The sequence below is a fragment of the Zalophus californianus genome, chromosome 3 (genome assembly GCF_009762305.2).
Source record: "Zalophus californianus isolate mZalCal1 chromosome 3, mZalCal1.pri.v2, whole genome shotgun sequence".
Lineage (NCBI taxonomy): Eukaryota > Metazoa > Chordata > Mammalia > Carnivora > Otariidae > Zalophus > Zalophus californianus.
This window is the reverse complement of record NC_045597.1, coordinates 85,611,974-85,638,102: the sequence shown is the minus strand read 5'-3', so window position 1 is coordinate 85,638,102 and position 26,129 is coordinate 85,611,974. Positions and strand designations below refer to the sequence as shown.

Here is a 26,129-nt window from a genome sequence, read left to right as displayed (position 1 = left end):
TTTTTATTTCTTCTAAGTTTAGAAAGTACTGTTTTTTAAAAACTCATAAGTTCCAGTTGCCTTTGCATATGGAGAACTGTTAAGTTCATCTTACAAGCTCTCCATTAACAAGGAGAATTTATTTAGCACATGCATGGCCACAAGCTGGTGTTGATGTGGTTTGGGAGATAGAGGTACAATTTGAAAAGGTATCAGTCATGAAGGTGGAAGTATCCCATACCTGGGACAGATTTATTAGAATTACAAAATATGAATACTGGAAACCTTAAAAGGTGATACATCTTGATCTTTAAATTTGGCATACAAGGTATTAGCCTACTGAAAGGGCAAAATGAATTAGGAAAGAGGTTCTCACCAAAAGATATTCACCTTCACTAATCCCAAATGTTTCCTTAAAATCACTTTCATCATTTTGTCTACAAGTATTAGTAGTAGAGGCAGATTTTTATTTTTAAAGATTTTGAGAGAGAGAGAGAGCATGAGCGAGGGGGCGGGGAACAGAGGGAGAGGGAGAAGCAGGCTTCCTCCTGAGTGTGGGGCCTGATCCCAGGATGCTGAGATCATGACCTGATCCAAAGTCAAAGGCATAACCAAATGAGCCACCCAGGCACCCGAGATAGATTTTTTAAAAATGGAACTTGTACTACACAGAAAAACTCAGTGATGTGTAGGAAACGATATACATCTTTAAACTCCAGAAATTTGGGGACCAAATTTTGATTAGTGGTCCTATCATTACTGCTGCTTTTGTCAACAATCTACCTGAAATCCTTATTTCAGTGACCTGCAGGACATTTGTGTTGGCAGCTGAGAGCTGTGCTGTCCAATCCAGTAACCACTAGCCACTAGTGGCTATTTAACTTTTTAAATCTAAATTGAGGGGTGCCTGGGTGGCTCAGTCATTAGGCATCTGCCTTTGACTCAGGTCATGGTCCCAGGGTCCTGGGATCAAGCCCCACATTGGGCTCCCTGCTCGGCGGGAGGCCTACTTCTCCCTCTCCTACTCCCCCTGCTTGTGTTCCTGCTCTCGTGATCTGTCAAATAAATAAAATCTTAAAAATAAATAAATAAATCTAAATTGAGTAAAATGTAAAATTCAGTTCCTGTCACACTAGCCTTAAGTGCTCAATAGCTGCATGTGGCTAGTAGCTACCATGCTGGACAGTGCATAGAATATTCCTGTCTTGCAGAAAGTTCTGTTGGAAAGCTTGGACTTAATTGTCCTTCAAAATTCCCAAGTGTATTCTGGGCTGTTTGCTCACCACCTCAACTCCAACTCATGGAACCCTCTTCTCTGATTTTATTACTCAGGTACATTCTTGCTTCTCTCTGAGCTCCACACTCACCTTTTTCAAAACAGGGGCTGTGTATTTGCTCAACAATTACTACTAAGTACCTACTCAGGGGCATGCAAAGGAAAAGGAGTCATGCATAACCCAAATCTGAATGTTACTTCAGGTTTGGGGGCATACAGACCTGCTTTCACTCTGCCACCACCATTCACGTGGTTCTGCCTCTAGTCCCTCCTGACAATGAAGGAAGACTGCAGACAGGTTACTATCAAGTGCTACTCGGGACTTGCAATTACCTAGTTTCAATTTGCATCCAGGGCTGCATAGATATTTTTGTCCTGTCAGGGTTCCTTAAAGCAGTTTAATGGCAGTGACCACATGTATATTTTTCACAAGTGTCAGTTTAAATCCTTAATGATAATTGCTTTCACAGAATACGAAATTATCGGGGATGGGGGGATGGGTTAGCCCGGTGCTGGATATTAGGAGGGCATGTATTGCATGGAGCACTGGGTGTTATATGCAAACAATGAATCATGGAACACTACATCAAAAACTAATGATGTACTATATGGTGACTAACATAATTAAAATAAAATAAAATAAAATAAAATAAATAAAAAATATGAAATTATACCAACACCGGGTCTGACCTTTGGCTCACAACTCTCCCCGGAAAAATTTGAATATGAACTGAGTAGTAAATATCAGGAAATTCTGGTCAATGTTCCCAAGTGCAATAATGCTACTTACAGAGAAGGTATTTTTAAAAATGCATGCTTAAGTATTTCAACAAAGTGTCAAGCTGCTTTCAACTGCTTCCCAGCAAAAATAGAGAGGAAGCAAATATTAGAAATGTTATCTGTCAAATGTAGGTGATGAGCAGATAGGTGATCAATGTACTGGTCTTTTGAGCTTCCCTGTTTAAATTTTTTCATAAAAGTTGAAAAAAATGTTACACAACTGGCATGTCCTGTGGGCCTCAGTAATTTAGTTTTTAAGTGTGTCCCTTTTATTGCTGACTAATATTCCATTAGAAATACACATTTTGTTTATTCATTCACCAGTTGGTGGGTACTATTTCCAGTTATTGGCCATTATGAATAATACTGCAATGACTACTCACATGCAGTCTTTATATAGGCATCGGTGGTTTTATAAATAAGCTTAAAACATTAATGTTTGGTAAGAATGGCTTATGCTGCTCAGGCTTCATTCAGGAAATGCTGTTTTTCAAGCCTGAAGTTTAATAAATTTTAATAAAATCAGAGTGACCATTTCTTCTAGTTAATTTTGCTTTCTTATGAGGGTTTGACAACATGACTCTTTGTTTCAATGTTCAATGTTTTGTTTCTGCTTTTGCAAACATAGTACAGTGAGCCTCACGATGTTTCACAGATGATTAAAGATTTTACAGGGTCTCCTGCCAACTATTCTGAACAGTAAAATGCCGCAGAGAACAATGTCCAACAGAATGCCGACCAGACTTCGAACCTATAATATAGCATGACATTGCTTTTACAAGTAATTCCCTAGCATGTTAATGTTTTAATCTTACTTCTAATCATCTTACTACCATTTATCAGTACTTAACCATACTATCAGGCAGCGCACGGATTCCTGATACACAACAGGGATATGCCAGTGAAGATGACGGCCCAGCAGTGCTCTCTCGCCAAACAGCACACTGGCCTGCATTGGACCTGAAGTCTGCCTTCCAGCTCTGTTCTACTCCACCACTTGGTGTCAACCTGCACGTGTTACTGCCTCTTCAAAATTCTGCATACCAAAGAAGTAACTTGGTTTGTTTTCATAGCCTGATACAGTAGCAGTAGTATGCTACCAAATTTCTTGCCCTAATTTCTATAAAGCAAGTAGACTACCTATGTATACTTGCTCATTTGAGATACTAAGGACAGCGAACATTTATTGGGGCATAATAAATGTCAGACACTAACAGGCTCTTTTTAGTTATCTCAAAATATCTATGGAATAGATACAATCATTATCCACATTTTATAACTCAGAACACTGATGAGTGAAGAAGTGAAGCTGCCCAAGGATGAAAAAAGATTATTTCCTTCCAATACTGACCAAGAATATCGGTGACTTAGAAACCATGTCATTTCAGAAGTTAAAAGAATTTTTTAAGTGTATTTTTGTCTTAGCCAGCAGATACCAAACATCTTTTTTTTCCCCCAAAGATTTCATTTATTTGAGAGAGCATACATGAGAGAGAGCACAAGCTGGGGGGAGGGGCAGAGGGAGAAGCAGCAGACTCCCCACTGAGCAGGGATTCCAACACAGGTCTTGATCGCAGGCCTGAGATCATGACCTGAGCTGAAGGCAGATACTTATCTGACTGAGCCACCCAGGCACCTCTATCAATCCATCCATCCATCCATTTATTTGAGAGAGATAGTGAGAAAGCACAAGCAGGGGAGAGAGGGAGAAGCAGACTCCCCACTGAGCAGGGAGCCCCACTGGGGCTCAATCCCAAGACCCCAGGATCATGACCTGAACCAAAGGCTGACTTTTAACCGACTGAGCCACCCAGGTGCCCCACCCCTATTAATTTTTACTTTCAAGTAAACTCCACACTCAAGGTGAGTCTCTAATTCATGACCCTCAGATCAAGAGTCATATGCTCTATTGACTGAGCCAGCTGTTGCCCCAAACCATCTTAATTTTTTTAATTTTTAATTTTTTAATTTTTTAGATTCTATTTATTTGTCAGAGAGAGAGAGACAGAGAGAGCACAAGCAGGGGGAGCGGCAGGCAGAGGGAGAAGCAGGCTCCCCGCGGAAAAGGGAGCGCAATGCGGGACTCAATCCCAGGACCCTGAGATCATGACCTAAGCCGAAGGCAGATGCCTAACCGACCAAGCCACACAGGCGTCCCCCATCTTAATTTTTTAAAGCTAACTTTGTTGGGGCCTCTAGCAGTCTCAGTTAGTAGAGCATCCAACTCGATCTCTCCATCTTTGAGACCCACATTGAGTGTGGAACCTACTTTATTTATTTATTTAAAAAGATTTTATTTGTCAGAGAGAGAGAGCGAGCAAACGAGCACAAGCAGAGGGAATGGAAGGCAGAGAGAGAAACAGGCTTCCTGTTGAGCAAGGAGCCCGATGTGGGGCTTGATCCCAGGACCCCGGGATCATGACCTGAGCCGAAGGCAGATGCCTAACCGACTGAGCCACCCAGGCGTCCCTGGAACCTACTTAAAAAAAAAAAAAAAAAAAAAGGTAACTTTGTTATTTCTTTTTTTTTTTTTTTGGATCATGCATTCATTTGGAGCCAACAAGTACTCCAAAGAAAAATCTCCACAAATTGTGAAAAAAAATAGGCATATTTCCTTTCAGAAAAATCAAAGCTAGAATGTTTAGCTATTTTTTTTCCTTTCAGTTAGCAACAATCGCACCTTGGATAAAGCTCACTGGCTAAGATACTGCCACTGCACAAAGCTAGAATGTTTAGCTGTTAAAGAGTCTCCCCCAACTTGCTTTACATCGAGTGACTTCACTGTAGTGGCCCAGGAAGGGGCAGGCTCCCTCTTTCCAAATCACCCCCAACAGAGATCACCTGCTGCTAAATAGCAAGACAGAGGTTTGGACTGAATGAAGTATTGAGACCTTCAAGTCTGTCCTCTGAAGGAAAAAAAAAAATCTTTAGGAGTGAGAATACAGTGCTTTAGGACCACTGCCTCCAAATCTACATTCTTCAACAGTCCAAGAAAAAAGGTCAAGTACTGATGTACCTCAAGGCTATGTATGGGCCCTCCATGCTTGGCAGTTATCCTCGGTGTAACTGCTTTCCATGGTGACCTTCCTCCTTGACTTCTGGGTTAAGCACAATGATGCCAATGCTGTCTCACAGTCATTAGCACTATCATCCTTTCTATAAGGATTTCAGATGATGGTACAGGGCTGGTTTAATTCTTCCTTTTGCATTTATATTTGGGGTTCCTGTTTGGGGTTTTTTGCTTGTTTTTGCTTGTAGGCTCCACGTCTAATGTGGGACTTGAACTCACCACCCCAAGATCAAGAGTCACGTGCTCTACCAACTGAGTCAGCCAAGTGTCCCTTACTTCCTCCTTTTGCATTAGGTAAGACTGTTGTTTCCTGTAGTTGCAAAAACTACGAACACATTGAAATTAAAACATGAAATCTTAGGAATCAAAAATAACATAGGGGCTAAAAAAATAAAATCTTAAAAAAGGGGTGCTTGGCTGGCTCAGTCAGTGGAGCATGCCACTCTTGATCTTGGGGTACTGAGTTCAAGCCTCACACTGGGGATAGAGATTACTTAAAAAAAAAAAATCTTAAAACAAAACAAAAACTTAAAAATAACACAGGGGCCAAAACCATGGTATGAGGTAGTCAAAAGTGTAGCTTATATGCATATCACCCCACCTCACCCTTCCCAGAGGCAAGGTCAGGTTATCATGGTCCAATAGTCAAATCTGAAATAGCAACCTAAACCAAGACCAAGCTGGGTTGTTCTATCCAAAGGAAGCCCAAGTGCAATGGAATTTCTGTGTAAGTCAGCTCCAGACATCAGGACAGTGGTGCTGGGCTTGGGATGTAGTTCCCTCAGCAGCAGAGTGGTATTTGGAGATTAATATTGAAAGCTGCGCTTGGTCTGGATATCATCAAGAATCTGCTGTAGCTCCTCATCTTCAAACCGCCCCTCCAGGCTACAAGAAGAAAACCAAAAGAAATGAGTGTCTCAGTGACTGACAATATACTCTTTTTTAACACACGCTAATCTTTGAGCACCACTTGCCCACTTCTCCTCTAAACATATACTTTTACCCTTCAGTTGTATTTGTCATTCCTTTTTTTTTTAAAGATTTTTATTTATTTGAGAGAGCGAGAATGAGAGAGAGAGAGAGCACATGAGAGGGGGGAGGGTCGGAGGGAGAAGCAGACTCCCTGCTGAGCGGGGAGCCCGATGAGGGACTCGATCCTCGGACTCCAGGATCATGACCTGAGCCGAAGGCAGCCGCTTAACCGACTGAGCCACACAGGCGCCCTCTGCCATTCCTTTTAAAAACATATGAAGTGTTTCAAGATTTAAGAAAGTATAGAAAATAAGTTAACCTTAACAGTTACCCCTACTTGATTTAGATTTCTTTAATAACCACAACAGGAACAAATTAATGGCTCTGTGTATGTTTCCCCCCATTGCAATACCTTCCCCAGAATTAACCATTATCCTAAATTTGTATCATTTCTATACATATTTTTATACTTACTATATACATATGTAAATGTATCTATAAGCCATACGCAGCACTGTTTTTAAACTTTATAGGAAATGGCATCATACTACGTGTATCCTTCTGCAATTTTTTTCACTCCAAATTGATTTTGGTATTTGTTATTATTCCATGTTGTTCTAGTTCATTAATTTTTTCACTGCTAAATAAATGATTTATCCATCCTCTTGTTTACTGACAGACTGTCAAGTTTCTGTTATCACTAACACTGCAGTAATGAACATTACAATACATGCCTTCTTACGGAACTGCATGAGATGCTTTTAGGCATGTACCCAGGAATGGATTTTTTGGGTCACAGGGTATAATCATTTTTAACTCTACTAGATGTAGCCAAATTGCTCTCCAAAGTGACTCTACTAATTTGCAGTCCTACCACCACTGTGAGAGTTCAGCTGTTCCACATTTTTGCTAACAGTTGGTATCCTATAAAACCATCATTTTCATACCCTGTTAAAAAAGCACTCCATTCAACGTTGGTGCTATCTGTACCGATTTTAAATGTACACACCTTTTAGAAACAGTAATTCTACTTGTAGAATTACTTTAATACACAGAACTTAGCACAGTGACTGTACTAACCTTGGGATCAGCGCCTTTGACTCCTCAGCAGTCTCTGGGCAAAGGTTGGCCAAACAGGCCAACTCAAATTTATGAAGCTTCTTCTGCAGCAACAAGCTAACCGTGGGAAGAAAGTCAAAACAAACAAAAATCAAAGAATTATGAGTAGGAAAAAGAGTCAAAGGTAGTTAGTAAGAAACAAGTAAAGCACTTTGCAATCTTTCTATATGGTTAGCTTGGCTGCAAAATCCCACTTTCAAATCACTTCCTGTTCCTATTCCTGGAGAACAGAAGTCACAATGAAATCAGGCAGACAACAAAAGTGAGAAGAGCACATCAGGCCTGAGAACCCCTTGCTATTATAACTTTTGAAAAACCACTATATACCTTATGGACTATACAACCTTTTCCCTAAGAATTTATTTTGCTGTTCTCTGCTCTTATCACTCTGCCTTGCTTCTTTCATCATTAATTTTATGTCAAACACATGATGTTCGTATATTTTGACTTGGAGGAAATTCTCTTTTAAACTTACCTAAAACAAAACAAAAACAACAAAAAAAAATCTAAAAAATAAATACAGGCATACCTTACTTTGTACAAATACGTATAAACTGCATCTTATTTTAAATATATTTCTAGTCCAAATCGTATAAAATGCTGTCAAATCCTATCTTGGTTTCTTACACATTTAGCTTTTTTTTTTTTTAAGATTTTATTTATTTATTTGACAGAGAGAGACAGTGAGAGAAGGAACACAAGCAGGAGTGGAAGAGGGAGAAGCAGGGTTCCTGCTGAGCAGGGAGCCCGACACAGGGCTCAATCCCAGGACCCTGGGATCATGACCTGAGCCGAAGGCAGACGCTTAACTAATGAGCCACCCAGGCGCCCCCACATTTAGCTCTTAAAATAGAGATCATCTGGGCCACCTGGGTGGCTCAGTTGGTTAACCATTTGCCTTTGGCTCAGGTCATGATCTCACGGTCCTGGAATCAAGTCCCACACTGAGCTCTCTGCTCAGTGGGGAGGCTGCTTCTCCCTCTCCCTCTGTTCTCTCTCTCTCAAATACATAAAATCTTAAAAAAAAAATAGCTCTCATCCATGGTAAATCTGGTTTCAGAGAAGACCTTAATTATCTGTCCAGAAACAAAACATTTACTGTGTTTATCATTCTATTACAAGCCTATTAGTTATACAAAATTTCAAAAATACAGGACAGAAAAATAAAAGCTGCCCATATCACTACTTACACCAAATCAATGTAATTATCTTAGTGTACCATTCCAAACACTTTTCTGTTTTAGAATATAAACACACATTCTGTTTTATAACTTTCTGTCACTTAGTAAAGCTATATTCATTTACTAAAGAAAATACTATAAACTTAGTTACATGGGAAGAGGTTTATAAAGTAGTGTATGTATCTGTGTGGAGGGGATTGTTGTAAAATGAATATATGCTCATTTATAAACAATACAAAGAAATCCCCAAGGGGCGCCTGGGTGGTTCAGATGGTTAAGCGTCTGCCTTCGGCTCAGGTCATGATCCCGGAGTCCTGGGATGGAGCCCTGCATCGAGCTCCCTGCTCAGCGGGGAGCCTGCTTCTCCCTCTCCCTCTACTGTTCCCCCTGCTTGCGCTCTCTCGCTCTGTCAAATAAATAAATAAAATCTTTCAAAAAAAAAAAGAAATCCCCAAGAGGTGAAAATAACCTGAAATTCTACCCAGAAATAACTAGTGTTAACATTTTCTTGGAGATCCCCTTCCCTTCCTCTTCACATTAAAACAAAACAAAACAAAACAAAAAACTGAGAGTATAATTTAAAAAAAAGGAATTATAACAAATGTTATTCTGTGATTGGTCTTTTTTCACTCAACAACACAGTAGCTGTTTTCCACATTAGTACACACTAACTCCACCTTGAACATAGTATTCCACTGAAAGGCTGTGCCATAATTTATGTATCAAATTTCCTGCTGTTGAACATTTCAATTGCTTCCAATTATTCACCCTTTTATTTTTTATCTTTTTTAAAAAATCAAGTCTTCTCTCTTTAAAATTTATTTGAGGGGCACCTGGATGGCTCAATCAGTTGAGTGTCTGCCTTCAGCTCAGGTCATGATCCCAGGGTCCTAGGATCAAGCCCCACGTCAGGCTCTCTGCTCAGCGGGGAGCCTGCTTCTCCCTCTGGACTCCCCCTGCTTGTGCTCTCTGTCAAATAGATAAAATCTTTAAAAAAAAAAATTTATTTGAGAGGGACAGTGAGAGCAAGTGTGGACAGGTAGAGGAAGAGGAAGAGAATTTCAAGCAGATTCCCCACTGAGCACGGAGCCCCACGTGGGGCTCATTCTCATGACCCTGAGATCATGACCTAAATCTAAAGCAAGAGTCAGATGCTGAACTGACTGAGACACCCAGGTGTCCCTCCAATTCACCATTTTAAATAATGCTTTTTGAACACCACGTATACTTCCTTGTGTACTTGACTGATTACTATGTGTTTTAAAGATAAATTCCTGGAAGTCAAATTATCCAGTCAAAGCATAGGAGTCTCAAGAGACAGTGCCCTAAAACTGCTTCACCAGTACATACTTCCACCAGCAATAAATCCTGTTTCCCCATTTCCCCTACTCATTACATGTAGGTTTCCCATTCTGTTTAGTCTTTTCAAATCTACTTAGCTCTTTTACCATTTCTTTGATTTCCTTGAAGATGAGCATTATCTCATGAGAATTAGCTAGCCATTTGAAGTTCTCATTCAAATTGAGCCTCTAATTGGAGACTGTGTCCATTTTTAAAAACTGGTGTCATCTCTTTATTAATTTTTTGCTCGAGCTTTTAATATTAAGGATATAAAAAATTTAAGGACATCAGTCCTTTCCCCATTTATTTATACTTACATTTTGCATATGGCATTTATGTAGCAAAGTTTAAAGATATTTATGCAAATTCATTTATTCACTATTTAGTGCCTACAGTGAGGTGATGAATATAACCAAGTTCCTGCCCTCACAAAGCTTACATTCAACTAGTCAATCAAGTTTCCCCCCATTTAAAGTCCTACTAACCACAGCCAAAATAATACATGTACTTACTCATATTATCACACAGCACTTTATTCACCATGGTTTACATTCAAATCCTTAATTCCTCAGGAGTCAAGTTTGGTATAAGGTATAGTGTTTGAACTTTATTTTAAAATATTTCCCCTCGGGCGCCTGGGTGGCTCAGTCGGTTGAGTGATTGCCTTCGGCTCAGGTCATGATCCTGGAGTCCCAGGATCGAGTCCCGCATCGGGCTCCCTGCTCGGCGGGGAGTCTGCTTCTCCCTCTGACCCTCTTCCCTCTTGTGCTCTCTATGTCTCATTCTCTCTCTCAAATAAATAAATAAAATCTTTAAAAATAAAATAAAATAGGGGCGTCTGGGTGGCTCAGTTGGTTAAGCGACTGCCTTCGGCTCAGGTCATGATCCTGGAGTCCCGGGATCGAGTCCCACATCAGGCTCCCTGCTCGGCGGGGAGTCTGCTTCTCCCTCTGACCCTCTGCCCTCTCGTGCTCTCTCTCTCTCATTCTCTCTCTCTCAAATAAATAAAATCTTTAAAAAAAAAAAATAAAATAAAAAAAAAAATAAATAAATAAAATAAAATAAAATATTTCCCCTCTAGGGGGGCCTGGGTGGCTCAATTGGTTAAGCGTCCAACTCTTGATTTTGGCTCAGGTCATGATCTCAGGGTGGTGAGATGAGCCCACGTTGGGCTCTGCGCTAGCTGGGGAGCCTGCTTAAGATTCTCTCTCTCCCTCTCCAACCCCCCAACACCGTGCGTGCTCTTGCTCTCTAAAAAAAATAAATAAATAAAATCTGTTAAAGACATTTCTTCTCTAAATTATACTGCCATCTTTACCATATACTGGACTCACATAAAATAAATTTGTATTTGAATCTGTAGCTGAATTTTCTTCTTTTTTTAAGATTTATTTTTGGGGGCGCCTGGGTGGCTCAGATGGTTAAACATCTGCCTTTGGCTCAGGTCATGATCCCAGGGTCCTGGGATCGAGTCCCGCATCGGGCTCCCTGCTCAGCGGGGAACCTGCTTCTCCCTCTGCCTCTCTCTCTATGAATAAATAAAATCTTTAAAAAAAAAGATTTATTTTTGAGAGAGCGAGAGACAGAGAGAGAGCATGCATGTGCAGTGGGGAGAGGGAGAGAGAGAATCTTAAGCAGACTCCATGCTCAGCATAGAGCGTCACTTGGGGCTTGATCTCACAACTCCAGGATCATGACCTGAGCCAAAGGCAGACGCTTAACCAACTCAGCCACCCAGGCACTCCCTCCCCCACTTCATTTTTTTTTTTAAAGACTTTATTTGACAGAGAGAGAGCACAAGTAAGCAGAGTGGCAGGCAGAGGGAGAGGGAGAAGCAGGCTCTCCAATGAGCAGAGAGCCTGATGCGGGGCTCGATCCCAGGACCCTGGGATCACGACCTGAGCCAAAGGCAGCCGCCTAACCGACTGAGCCACCCGGGCGCCCACCTTCATTTTTCTTAAAAAATTTTTTTCTGATAATTCCTACAAATTTAAGATCATTTTATTAGCCCCCCCTCCATTCCCCCGAGGCTGCAGAATGGCACTAAATATACACATTAATTTGGGGAGAACCAACATGTTTATAATACTGAGATTTTTTATTCATGAATGTGTCCAGGTCATCTCCTAGGCCCAACAGCTTGTAGTTTTGCTAAGAAGCTCTGCACGTTTCCCTCCAATCTTTTCTCCATGTGTACACCCACACTTTTTAGAACATACACACACTTGCTTTTTAGAATTATATATATATATATACACACTTCATAATCTCATCACCTTCATTTTCTGCACACTTAACATGTGAACACTCATTTTCTAACACAATCTGAATGACAATATATTATCTCACCAAATTATTTACCACAATTTATTTAATTACTGTTGAATGTTTCAGGTTCCCCCCCACACTTGGCTATTATAAATGGCTCTTTGCAAAGTATCTGTGTATGTACACCTTTTTTGTACACCAGTTCTTCCTAAGGAAGTATTTCTCAAGCATTTTCACTGGAGCAAACAAGTATCCCTAGGCGACCTGGGGGCACAGGCTCAAATGACTTTCTGCATCTGCAAGGTTTTAAGTCTTGTAATTTAATTCAAGAATTCACATACATTTTTTTGTTTTATTCCATAATATGCTGGTATCTGTTTGTTTTAATGTAGAAATGTTTTAAATCACCTACCATCAATAAAACTGATACCTGAAGATGTGTTTTTCCCATGACCTCCTATATGCCTTAGCACATCACTGTTTTCCAGGTTACATCTGACCCAATTTGAGAAGTAATGCCTTAGGAAAAAATGCTAAAAGCTGCCGTCTGAGGCAGAGCAAGGATTCAGAAAGAATGCTCCTGATTTATATTTATTAACATATAAAGATCTTGAAGACATTTCAGGTGAATAATAAACCCACTTTATTAAAAAACAAACAAACCCACAAACACTGCTAGGTGTTTTTTATAGGTGTAATGTATGTATGTGAATGCACGGCAAAGATCTGGAAGACCAAGAATAAACTAACAGTGCTTACTGTGCAGGATGATCACTGGAATTTCAGGTATAGGGCAAGGTGGCCAAAGAGAATTTTGGTCTTACAAGCAGTTTTTAAATTTCTGACAAAGACATTATTTTTCTTATATTAATGGTACAGATGATGCCCACCACCATGTATGTGGTGGTGGAGGAAAACATTTTACACGCAGATGTCCAACAGTATGGATTAATAAAAACTTTTTTTAGCACTCACCTACGGACACTGGCAATGGTCTCTCTGTTTTTGAAACGACTGAAACGGGCTGTGTAATTTAAAGTTTTCATGAAGACCTCAGAAAGTTCCTGTTCATCCTCTGCACTCTCATTCTGTTGCTTTCGATGCTCCAGAAGCATATGAACCTCTGAATTTAGTAGTGTCTCAGCTGTTTCAAACTCTATTTGTGAGAAGCGCAAATGTCAGCTGAAAATATTCCTTCAAAAGAGCGTCTAAATGTTCATTTTGCTCGAGACTAACAGCAAGTTTTTGTCCCTGCATAAATCCAGAGGCCTCATATCCCACAGCTTTATCGTCGTCCAGACTGATGTACCACAAGGCACAGTAGCATTCATAAGATATTAAAATTTAGCTCAGTCTGGCTAGAAAGTTTCTAACATCAAAGAACCTGACCTGGATGTGCTATTAAATAATGACACATCACTATCCAATGAGGCCAGTTACTGATTTCAAAATAGAGCACAGCCAACAATTCTCTTTAGCTTCCTTGAGCTGATAATCTAGTTCCATAATACTAATATTATACTATTTTAAGAATTATTACATGTTAGGGAGGGCCAAGTATTTGGAAACACACATTAATAATGCATCCCAGGGGCGCCTGGGTGGCTCAGTCATTAAGCATCTGCCTTCGGCTCGGGTCCTGATCCCGGGGTCCTGGGATCAAGCCCTGCATCGGGCTCCCTGCTCTGCGGGAAGCCTGCTTCTCCCTCTCCCACTCCCCCTGCTTGTGTTCCCTCTCTCACTGGGTCTCTGTCAAATAAATAAATAAAATCTTAAGAAAAAAAAAATGCATCCCAAATTCTGTTTTTGTACCTGTACAAATCTGTTATTTACTCATTCACCCAAATTACCATCTATTATATACTAGGCATTGGACCTGTGTCAGAAGTCCCTACCCTCTAGATTTCATAATCTTATAATGTAGTTTCCCTATTAACCCTACTTCAAATATTTACCATCACACAAATCTTGATACTCATTTATTTTTTCTAGCTTCAGGTTTTTTTAATTCCAGTGAGTTAACATACAGTATATTATTATTTTCGGGTATATAATTTAGTGATTCATCACTTACACATGAGACCCATCAAGTGCCCTCCTTAATACCTATCGCCCATTTAACCCATTCCCCCTGCCCACTTCCCCTCCAGGAACCCTCAGTTTTTTCTCTATAGTTAAGTCTGTTTTTGGGTTTGCCCCTTTTTTCCCATTCATCTGTTTTGTTTCTTAAATTCTGCGTCCTAGTGAAATCATATGGTATTTGTCTTTCTCTGGTTTATTTTGCTTAGTATGATAGTCTCTAACTCCATCTACATTATTGCAAATGGAAAGATTTCAATCTTTTTTGTGGCTGAACAACATTCCATTCCACATCTTTATCCATTCATCAGGTGATGGACATTCGGGCTCACCCCTGATACTCATTTAAAATAAAATAATCCTCGGGCGCCTGGGTGGCTCAGTTGGTTAAGCGACTGCCTTCGGCTCAGGTCATGATCCTGGAGTCCCGGGATCGAGTCCCGCATCGGGCTCCCTGCTCAGCAGGGAGTCTGCTTCTCCCTCTGACCCTCTTCCCTCTCGTGCTATCTCTCATTCTCTCTCTCTCAAATAAATAAATAAAATCTTAAAAAAATAAATAAAATAAAATAAAATAATCCTCTTGACCAGTAAGAATACCAGTGAGCAAACTTTAAAAACTAGGTTTAAAGAGAAAAACCTGGGACACCTGGGTGGCTCAGCTGGTTAAGCATCTGCCTTCAGCTCAGGTCACGATCCCAGGGTTCTGGGATTCCCACCTCTGGCTCCTTGCTCAGCAGGGAGCCTGCTTCTCCCACAGCCTGTTCTGCCTCCTCTGCCTGCTGCTCCCCCTGCTTGTGTGCACGCGCTCTGACAAATAAAATCTTAAAAAATAATAAATAAATAAAAGAAATAAATAAAAGAATAGGACAAAATGCCTGGCTGGCTTAGTCGGTACAGCATGTGACACTTGATCTCGGGGTCGTGAGTGCAAGCCCCCCACTGGGCCGAGAGAGACAGAGAGAGAGAGAGACAGAAAAAAAGAGAAAGAAAAAGGACTACACAATATATCGTCAAATTTTTAAAAGGCTATGGGCGCCTGGATGGCTCAGATGCTTGAGCGTCTGCCTTCGGCTCGGGTCATGATCCCAGAGTTCTGGGATTGAGTCCCACATTGGGCTTCCTGCTCCTTGGGAGCCTGCTTCTCCCTCGGCCTCTCTCTCTCTCTGTCTCTCATGAATAAATAAATAAAATCTTTAAAAAAATTTTTTTTCAAAAGGCTATAGCGTTCCTGTTGCATAATCTCATTTTTACAAATAAAAAGGCGTATGTATTATTTATTTATAAATAAACATAAAATTAGTTTGGAAGGACAAATACTAAATCGTTTACAGTATTGCCTCTGGGTGAAAGGGTGTAGAGTTTCACTTTTGTTTTTTACTGTGTATACAATAATTTTAAAAAGTGGCTAGGGGCGCCTGGGTGGCTCAGTCGTTAAGCGTCTGCCTTCGGTTCAGGTCATGATCCCAGGGTCCTGGGATCCGAGCCCCGCTTCCGGCTCCCTGCTCGGCGGGAAGCCTGCTTCTCCCTCTCCCACTTCCCCTGCTTGTGATCCCTCTCTAGCTGTGTCTCTCTCAGTTAAATAAATAAATAAAATCTTTAAAAAATAAAATAAAAACAGGTGGGTATTGTTAAGGTTTCCCTTATTTACATTTTCCAGTACCTGCAAAATATGGTATTTTAAAAATCTTAAGCTTCGTGCTTATTTTCGGTTTCTAAATTACAAATAATACAGCTCACTGCACAAAGGAAGTTCACTGCTAGCGAAATGTGCTGTACTTGTAGCCATCCGACAGACTCTGACCAAACGCTAGCCAGGCTCCTCTAAGCCCTGGTTTGGGGCTTCAACTTTGGCCCAAAAAGACATGAACAAAATACTAACATGATTTCTAACAGCTCAAGACCACATTCCTACGTTGGACCCTAGCCCCTTTAAAGCGCCTGCCAGTGAAAACTGACAGCTACTGTTAAAAATAATTTACTGTTTGTCCCAGCCAACACCTGAAGATAGGGACCCTCTCAGTTCAGAGAAAGTGCTGTGGGAGAGAAGTCTAAATTCGATAAGCGCCAGTTGACAAACCCAAATGGGTTTCAAACGGACCAATCAATCCCCCTTCCCGCTTTCTGTAATTTTCCACTTCCTTGATCCTGCCGAGACGCGGCTAACCCCTCCACTCCTTCATTTTCCCTTTAAAATGCCCAGTCACCTTTGTACAAATCGAAACTGAGTTCAGTACACACTAGCCTCTTTTCCCTATTGCAATCTAGTATTACTTTTTTTTTTAAAGAAGGCTCCGTGCCCAGGCTCATGACCCTGAGATCAAGACTAGCAAGCTCCAGGCGCTTCCGTGGCTCCGGCGTTAAGCGTCCGCCCTTGGCGCAGGTTATCTCAGGGTCCCGGGATCGAGACCCGGGGAGGGCTCCCCGCTAAGCGGGGAGTCTCCTTGTGCCTCCCGCCTCTCCCCCGCTCCCCATGCTCTCTCTCTCAAATAACTAAGTAAAAAAGAAAAAAACTAACATGCTCTACGGACTGAGCCAGCCAGGCGCCCCTACAACTCGTGTATTACTTATTAAAATCTGTCCTTACCACTGTAACTAGTGTCCGCTTTGTTCATCCTTGCCACATCCCTGCAGCACTTCGCGCTTTATCAGATATAGTAAGTTACTTTAAACGAGTAGGAAGAGGCTGCTCAGCGGCAGCGTGGAGCTGGGCGCCTGTTTCCAGGGCAGCAAGCGTGGAATCCAACTGGCCCCTCTCGAGGCATTCTGGCGGTGCCCGCCCGGGCCCCTCCCATGGCCGCATCCCCCAGCCTCCCTGCCCCTCTCCGCGCCGGCGACCCGCCCGGCTGCCTGCCACGGCCAGGCCTTGTGCGAGGCGTGGGAAACGCCAGGCCTGAGGCAACGCCACCCCCACCTTTGGGGAAGATAAGCTGTGAGGCGTCCTCCTCTACGTCGCCGGCCCGCGGGTCGCTACCGCCGGCAGCCATCTCCACAACACGCCTGGGCTCACCGCGCGGGGAACCGCACGCACACGCCGGAAGCACTCGCACACCGGAAGCGCAGAAGCGCGGGTCTTGGCCAAGGGGGGGGGGAAGGGGCGTGGCCGATGAGGGCGCGGTGGGCGGCCGCGGAATGGAGGCGGTTGGGAGCGGTGTGGCCCTCTGGGAAGCCCAGGCGGCCGGGGGCGGCTGAGTGTGGAGCTTTGTGGGGCAACGAGGATCCCTTTGTCGCGCGAGCTGGGACTGGGCATTGGGCCTTTCTGAGCCTCAGCTTCGTCACCTGTGAAGTGTCGTAAGGCCTGCTTCTCAGGGCTGGGGAAGGATTAGATGAAATGCAGAAACGCGCTGAAAGACTGACCCTAGGAACTCCCGTGGAAGGAAAGCTGGGCTAAGTGACTCCGAAAAAATATGGTGGAATTTCTTTCAACGCTTAAGTATTTAAAAAATTTGATGGGGGTAGATGGCTAGCTTAGTCGGTTGAGTCCCACACTGAGTGTAGAGGTTACTAAAAATAAAATCTTAAAAAACATTGATTTGTGATGGATTATTCTGATACTTATGGAACATGGAAAGTGATGCTGAGAGGCCTTTAATACAGCTGTTGGAACATTTGGATGATAACATAGAAAAGTAAGCAAATGAAAAACGATGCTGTTTTCAACTTCAGAGAAAATAGAAGATTGTACAACAAAGGAAGTAATCAGTGCATTACTTGTCTCTGGTTAAAGATGTTTAGGTATCATTTAAACTGTTTACAAAAAAAAAATTACCAGACAAGAGTATGTGCCTATATTCTTTTTTTTAAAGATTTTATTTATTTAGGGCGCCTGGGTGGCTCAGTCGTTAAGCGTCTGCCTTCGGCTCAGGTCATGATCCCAGGGTCCTGGGATCGAGACCCGCATGGGGCTCCCTGCTCGGCGGGAAGCCGGTTCTCCCTCTCCCACTCCCCCTTCTTGTGTTCCTGCTCTCGCTATCTCTCTCTGTCAAATAAATAAATAAAATTTTAAAAAAAGATTAAAAAAAGATTTTATTTATTTGAGAGAGAGAATGAGAGAGAGAGCACATGAGAGAGAGGAGGATCAGAGGGAGAAGCAGACTCCCTGCCAAGCAGGGAACCCGATGTGGGACTCAATCCCGGGACTCCAGGATCATGACCTGAGCCGAAGGCAGTCGCTTAACCAACTGAGCCACCCAGGCGCCCTGTACCTATATTCTTTTGATTTATAAATATAATAATTCTTTTTTTTTTAAAGATTTTATTTATTTGACAGAGAGAACACAGCGAGAGAGGGAAAACAAGCAGGGGGAGAGGGAGAAGCAGGCTTCCAACAGAGCAGGGAGCCCGACGCGGGACTCGATCTCAGGATCCCGGGATCATGACCTGAGCTGAAGGCAGACGCTTTAACCATCTGAGCCACCCAGGCGCCCCAAATATAATAATTCTTACAAAATTATTTTGCTCTCTCTGTCAAAATAAGTAAAATCTTTAAAAAAATAATTTGCTGTTTCTGTATTTCCAGAAGAAATGTATTGGGTAAAATAATAGTAGGTTATATAGCATAGGCAGAACTTATATGACTGTTTCAAAGCGGTTTCCTACACAGTTCATTAGAGGCATAGGACGAAGTCCTGATGAGGAGTCTGGGGACGTGCAGCAGCTGGGTGTGAGAGACAGGCCTGGAACTCAGCGTAGACCTCTTCCATCTATCCATCCAACAGGCCCTTACAGAGCACCTAATGCCTACTGGACCTTACCATGTGCTGGCTCAAGGACTAGCTGGATACCCAACACTTGGTATCCTCTACACACACGCAGTAGGAGAGAAATCAACAGGTGAAAAAGAAAGGAGAAAAATAATAGACGGAGTGATGTTTCACAAGGTGGTTTGTCCATAACATTTTCATTCAGGAAACCATTATAAACACTTAATGTGGAAAGCCCTGGGGTTAAAAAGATGACTTAGTCATATATCTGTCCCTACAAGGAGATCACCAAAAGTAGCTGATGCAAGATGTGGACTTATTTTCCATAATAAAATAAAGTGGCAAGAGAAAAGAGAGAAAGTCAAAGAAAATGCTATGGAAGGATCCATACAGAAAAAAGTCACTTCTGTTTGGGCGTAGGTGAGTCACAAGCGATCTGAGGAGCAGGGGCTGGCACTGGAACTGCTCTTTAACATTTAGTCAAACATAGATGGGGGAGGAGTAACATGAATGAAATCAGGTACATATGAGGAATATTTACTCTAAGGTAATTTATTTCAGTTTCCTTAAATGTCATTTTCATTATATCATCATTCTTGGGAAATGAAGAAAAACATATTAATTATACAGAACTTATACAAATAAATATTTGCTGTAATAAATATTAATGTTGCTATATCATTTTTTCTTTTTTTTTAATTTTTAAAAAGATTTTTATTTAGGAGTGCCTGGGTGCTTCAGTTGGTTAAGCGTCTGCCTTTGGCTTGGGTCATGATCCCGGGGACCTGGGATCGAGCCCCGCGTTGGGCTCCCTGCTCGGTGGGGAGTCTGCTTCTCCCTCTCCCTCTGCTCCTCCCCCTGCTCGTTCTCTCACTCATTCTCTCTCAGATAAATAAATAAAATCTAAAAAAAATTTTTTTCTGTTTTATTGCAGTGGGTACTTTTTTTTCCTCTAAATTTTTTATTGTTATGTTAACCACCATACATTACATAATTAGTTTTTGATGTAGTGTTCCATGATTCATTATTTGTGCATAACACCCAGTGCTCCACGCAGAATGTGCCCTCTTTAATACCCATCACCAGGCTAACCCATCCCCCCACCTCCTCCCCTCTAGAACCCTCACTTTGCTTTTCAGAGCCCATCCTCTCTCATGGTTCCTCTCCCCCTCCGATTTATTCCCCTTCATTCTTTCCCTCCTGCTATCTTCTTCTTCTTCTGTTTTTCTTAACATATATTGCATTATTTGTTTCAGAGGTACAGATCTGTGATTCAACAGTCTTGCACAATTCACAGCGCTCACCATAGCACATACCCTCCCCAATGTCTATCACCCAGCCACTCCATCCCTCCCACCCCCCCCACCACTCCAGCAACCCTCAGTTTGTTTCCTGAGGTTAAGAATTCCTCATATCAGGGGCGCCTACGTGGCTCAGTTGTTAAGCCTCTGCCTTCGGCTCGGGTCATGATCCCAGAGTCCTGGGATCGAGCCCCACATCGGGCTCCCTGCTCAGCAGGAAGCCTGCCTCTCCCTCTCCCACTCCCCTGCTTGTGTTCCCTCTCTCGCTGTGTCTCTCCCTGTAAAATAAATAAATAAAATCTTTAAAAAAAAAAAGAATTCCTCATATCAGTGAGGTCATATGATACATGTCTTTCTCTGATTGACTTATTTCACTCAGCATAATATCCTCCAGTTCCATCCATGTCGTTGCAAATGGCAAGATCTCATTACTTTTGATGGCTGCATAATATTCCATTGTGTATATATACCACCTCTTCTTTATCCATTCATCTGTTGATGGACATCTTGGCTCTTTCCACAGTTTGGCTATTGTGGACAGTGCTGCTATAAACAGTGGGGTGCACATACCCCTTCAGATCCCTACATTTGTATCTTTGGGGTAAATACCCAGTAGTGCAATTGCTGGATCATATGGTAGCTCTATTTTCAACTGTTTGAGGAACCTCCATACTGTTTTCCAGAGGGGTTGCACCAGCTTGCATTCCCACCAACAGTGTAGGAGGGTTCCTCTTTCTCCGCAACCCCACCAACATCTGTCGTTTCCTGACTTGTTAATTTTAGCCATTCTGACTGGTGTGAGGTGGTATCTCATTGAGGTTTTGATTTGGATTTCCCTGATGCCGAGCGATGTTGAGCACTTTTTCATGTCTCTGTTGGCCATTTGGATGTCTTCTTTGGAAAAATGTCTGTTCATGTCTTCTGCCCATTTCTTGGTTGGGTTATTTGTTCTTTGGGTGTTGAGTTTGATAAGTTCTTCATAGATTTTGGATACTAGCCCATTATCTGATATGTCATTTGCAAATATTTTCTCCCATTCTGTCGGTTGTCTTTTGGTTTTGTTGGCTGTTTCTTTTGCTGTGCAAAAGCTTTTTATCTTGATGAAATCCCAATAGTTCATTTTTGCCCTGGCTTCCCTTGCCTTTGGCAATGTTTCTGGGAAGAAGTTGCTGCGGCTGAGGTCGAAGAGTTTGCTGCCTGTGTTCTCCTTTAGGATTTTGATGGATTCCTGTCTCACATTTAGGTCTTTCAACCATTTGGAGTCTATTTTTGTGTGTGGTGTAAGGAAATGGTCCAGTTTCAGTCTTCTGCATGTGGCTGTCCAATTTTCCCAACACCATGTGTTGAAGAGACTGCCTTTTTTCCATTGGACATTCTTTCCTGCTTTGTCAAAGATTAGTTGACCACAGAGTTGAGGGTCCATTTCTGGGCTCTCTATTCTGTTCCATTGATCTCTGTGTCTGCTTTTGTGCCAGTTCCATACTGTCTTGATGATGACAGCTTTGTAATAGACCTGGAAGTCCGGAATTGTGATGCCGCCAGCTTTGCTTTTCTTTTTCAACATTCCTCTGGCTATTTGGGGTCTCTTCTGGTTCCATACAAATTTTAGGATTATTTGTTCCATTTCTTTGAAAAAAGTGGATATTTTGATGGGGATTGCATTGAATATGTAGATTGCTCTAGGTAGCATTGACATCTTTATAATGTTTGTTCTTCCAATCCATGAGCATGGAACCTTTTTCCATTTGTTTCATGAGTATTTTATAGTTTTCTGAGTACAGATCCTTTGCCTCTTTGGTTAGATTTATTCCTAGGTATCTTATGGTTTTGGGTGCAATTATAAATGGGATTGACTCCTTAATTTCTCTCTCTTCTGTCTTGTTGTTGGTGTATAGGAATGCCACTGATTTCTGTGCATTGATTTTATATCCTGCCACTTTACTGAATTCCTGTATGAGTTCTAGCAGTTTTGGGGTGGAGTCTTTTGGGTTTTCCACATACAGTATCATATCATCTGCAAAGAGTGAGAGTTTGACTTCCTCCTTGCTGATTTGGATGCCTTTGATTTCTTTTTGTTGTCTGATTGCTGTGGCTAGGACTTCTGATACTATGTTGAATAGCAGTGGTGAGAGTGGACATCCCTGCCGCATTCCTGACCTTAGGGGGAAAGCTCTCAGCTTTTCCCCATTGAGAATGATATTCGCTGTAGGTTTTTCATAGATGGCTTTTATGATATTGAGGTAGGTACCCTCTATCCCTATACTCTGAAGAGTTTTGATCAAGAAAGAATGCTGGACTTTGTTAAATGCGTTTTCTGCATCTATTGAGAGGATCATATGATTGTTTTTCTTTCTTTTGTTAATATATTGTATCATGTTGATTGATTTGTGGATGTTGAACCAACCTTGCAGCCCAGGGATAAATCCCACTTGGTCGTGGTGAATAATCCTTTTAATGTACTGTTGGATCCTATTGGCTAGTATTTTGGTGAGAATTTTTGCATCCATGTTCATCAAGGATATTGGTCTGTAATGCTCTTTTTTGATGGGGTCTTTGTCTGGTTTTGGGATCAAGGTAATGCTGGCCTCATAAAATGAGTTTGGAAGTTTCCCTTCCATTTCTATTTTTTGGAACAGTTTCAGGAGAATAGGTATTAATTCTTCTTTAAATGTTTGGTAGAATTCCCCTGGGAAGCCATCTGGCCCCGGAGTTTTGTTTGTTGGGAGATTTTTGATGACTGCTTCAATTTCCTTAATGGTTATAGGTCTGTTCACGTTTTCTATTTCTTCCTGGTTCAATTTTGGTAGTTGATACATCTCTAGGAATGCATCCATTTCTTTCAGGTTATCTAATTTGCTGGCGTATAGTTGCTCATAATATGTTCTTATAGTTGTTTGTATTTCTTTGGTGTTGGTTGTGATCTCTCCTCTTTCATTCATGATTTTGTTGATTTGGGTCATTTCTCTTTTCTTTTGGATAAGTCTGGCCAGGGGTTTATCAATCTTGTTAATTCTTTCAAAGAACCAGCTCCTAGTTTCGTTGATCTGTTCTACTGTTCTTTTGGTTCCTATTTCATTGATTTCTGCTCTGATCTTTATTATTTCTCTTCTCCTGCTGGGTTTAGGCTTTATTTGCTGTTTTTTCTCTAGCTCCTTTAGGTGTAGGGTTAGGTTGTGTATTTGAGACCTTTCTTGTTTCTTGAGAAAGGCTTGTATTGCTACATACTTTCCTCTCAGGACTGCCTTTGCTGCATCCCAAAGATTTTGAACAGTTGTGTTTTCATTTTCATTGGTTTCCGTGAATTTTTTAATTCTTCTTTAATTTCCTGGTTGACCCATTCATTCTTTGGTAGGATGCTGTTTAGCCTCCAGGTATTTGAGTTCTTTCTGACTTTCCTCTTGTGATTGAGTTCTAGTTTCAAAGCATTGTGGCCTGAAAATATGCAGGGAATAATATCAATCTTTTGGTACCGGTTGAGCTCTGATTTGTGACCTAGGATGTGATCTATTCTGGAGAATGTTCCATGGGCACTAGAGAAGAATGCGTATTCCATTGCTTTGGGATGGAATGTTCTGAATATGTCTGTGAAGTTTATTTGGCCCAGTGTGTCATTTGAAGTCTTTATTTCCTTGTTGATCTTTTGCTTAGATGATCTGTCCATTTCAGTGAAGGGGGTGTTAAAGTCCCCCAGTATTATTGTATTGTTGTCAATGTGTTTCTTTGCTTTTGTTCTTAATTGTCTTATATAATTGGCTGCTCCCATGTTAGGGGCATAGATATTTACAATTGTAAGATCTTCTTGTTGGATAGACCCTTTAAGTAGGATATAGTGTCCTTCCTCATCTCTTATTACAGCCTTTGGTTTAAAATCTAATTTGTCTGATGTAAGGCTTGCCACCCCAGCTTTCTTTTGGTGTCCATTAGCATGGTAAATGGTTTTCCACCCCCTCACTTTCAATGTGGGGGTGTCTTTGGGTCTAAAATGAGTCTCTTGCAGACAGCATATCGATGGATCTTGTTTTTTAATCCACTCTGATAGCCTTTGTCTTTTGATTGGGGCATTTAGCCCATTTACATTCAGGGTAACTATTGAAAGATATGAATTTAGTGCCATTGTATTGCCTTTAAGGTGACTGTTACTGTATATTGTCTGTGTTCCTTTCTGGTCTATGCTGCTTTTAGGCTCTCTCTTTGCTTAGAGGACCCCTTTCAATATTTCTTGTAGGGCTGGTTTTGTGCTTGCAAATTCCTTTAGTTTTTGTTTGTCCTGGAAGCTTTTTTTAAATTTTTATTTTTAAAGATTTTATTTATTTATTTAACAGAGAGAGATAGAGTGAGAGAGGGAACACAAGCAGGGGGAGTGGGAGAGGGAGAAGCAGGCTTCCCCGCAGAGCAAGGAGCCCGATGCAGGGCTCAATCCCAGGACCCTGAGATCATGACCTGAGCCGAAGGCAGATGCTTAACGACTGAGCCACCCAGGCGCCCCAAGTCCTGGAAGCTTTTTATCTCTCCTATTTTCAATGACAGCCTAACTGGATATAGTATTCTAAAAAAAATTTTTTTGTATTTATTTGTTTGAGAGCAGAGCAAGAGACAGAGCATGAGTGGAGGGGAGGGGCGGAAGGAAAGGGAGAAGCAGAGTCCCCACTGAGCAGGGAGCCTGATGAGGGGCTCGATCCCAGGACCCTGGGATCATGACCCAAGCCGAAGGCAGACGCCTAACTGACTGAGCCATCCAGGTGCCCTTTTATCATTTTTTCAATCCAAATAATAATTTACACCTTTTGTTACCTTTTGGTGTACTTCTCAAAGAATCTTTTGCAGACTGAATCACTAATGTCTTTCCTGGACACAGGTGTTCTGCCCCTAATATAGCATGATGTTTCCCAGTTCTCTGTGCACTCAAAGTTAATGTACAGAATCTCCCAATTTAAGCTATTCTCTCATAAAAAAAAAAAAAATTCTTGGCACCCACTGCTGGAAAGAATCCTGCTGGTAAATGCTACTGAGGAAGTCAGAGGAATAAACATGTACCTCTCCCCTTTTGCTATTAATACAATCTCTAGAGATACAAAGGAATGGGATATATGGGGGTGGGAGGAGGTTGTGTGATTCTGCAAACAGCCCTTGACTTTCAGGGGCCTGCCCTGAAAGTCCCGCTCTCGGATTCTAAAGCCTTTCTGCCCTGTGGCAATGTGACAGGGCAGTGAGCCCTGTGCTGGCATTGTTAGATTCTACCTGAAAAGCCCTCTCTCCCTGAGGTCAAGCTGGGCTTACTTCAGCACCCACCTGTTTCAGAAAGCCTGTCCTGACTTGAAGGGCTGAGCATAGTTATGCTTCCTCCTTTCACATGTCCAGAGTAGCTTAGGGTTCTGAGAGGGTTTGATACTTGCCTAGTTGTCCCCACCTACATTTGGCACTGGTTAACAGTCCAGAGAGTCACAGTCATCTAGCCATTGCAACAGTGTGCTGGTGCCTGGGCAAAGCCTTTCCAGCAGGCTACCTTGGAGTTTCAGTCCTGTCACAAAGCACAACATTTGGCTCAGAGTAGTAACTAGTTGTCTGGCTCCTAAACAGTAGGATGGAGATCAGAGCTCAGACCTATCTGACTGCTAGCCTAAAGATTCCAGGATCAGCACCCTGGGTTTCTTCTTTCATCAGGAACCAGGGTGGGATCCAAGAAAGAATGACCATACTAGGGGCAGTAGGTGGGAGGTCAGATTGGCAGCAGGCTTACGGTGAATTTGAGACCTCTTTCCTATTTAGTTCCCCCAGCAATAGGTACAGTCTTAAACTGGAGGGGTCACTTGTTTTCCCATTTGCTCTAGCATACAGAACCTCACGGAATCAGAGAGTAAGGAGCGGGAAGAGATCCTAGAATCCTTGCCAGAGCTTCATCTTAGTATGTGGAAAACAGACTCAGAGGGACAGCACTTGCAGTACGTTCCTCAGGACACTACTATGGCTCTTTGTACAGTGTTGGTTCAGAGTCAAGTCCTTCAAACAGCTCACTGAATAGTATCTCAAAGCCAGGTTATTCAAGCCAAGGTCAAATCCTAGACT

General features: G+C 41.9%; 1 protein-coding gene and 1 pseudogene across 2 annotated transcripts; both read right to left on the bottom strand.

Moving 5' to 3' along the window:
- Window positions 1-4,477: 4,477 nt before the first annotated feature.
- Window positions 4,478-17,132, bottom strand: POLR2D (RNA polymerase II subunit D). 2 transcript variants are annotated; one of them, XM_027589219.1, is made up of 4 exons: window positions 16,977-17,132; window positions 12,962-13,142; window positions 7,158-7,253; window positions 4,478-5,990 (listed from the first exon to the last, which is right to left on the bottom strand). In XM_027589219.1, the coding sequence occupies exons 1-4, from the start codon at window positions 17,047-17,049 to the stop codon at window positions 5,912-5,914; spliced, it is 429 nt and encodes a 142-aa protein (XP_027445020.1). In that variant the 5' UTR covers window positions 17,050-17,132; the 3' UTR covers window positions 4,478-5,911. The 2 variants fall into 2 exon arrangements, with proteins under 2 accessions (XP_027445020.1, XP_027445021.1); XM_027589220.2 differs by lacking the exon at window positions 16,977-17,132 and adding an exon at window positions 16,650-16,936.
- LOC113921069 lies at window positions 4,603-4,760 on the bottom strand (annotated as a pseudogene).
- Window positions 17,133-26,129: the final 8,997 nt, after the last annotated feature.

Coding starts and splice junctions, on each gene's coding strand:
- POLR2D (XM_027589219.1), bottom strand. CDS start 17,049: ATGGCTGCCGGCGGTAGCGACCCGCGGGCCGGCGACGTAGAGGAGGAC. Junction 7,254..12,961: donor ACCATTGCCAGTGTCCGTAG/GTGAGTGCTAAA, acceptor TCCCACGGTTAG/CTTGTTGCTGCAGAAGAAGC. Junction 5,991..7,157: donor TCAAAGGCGCTGATCCCAAG/GTTAGTACAGTC, acceptor TTCTTCTTGTAG/CCTGGAGGGGCGGTTTGAAG.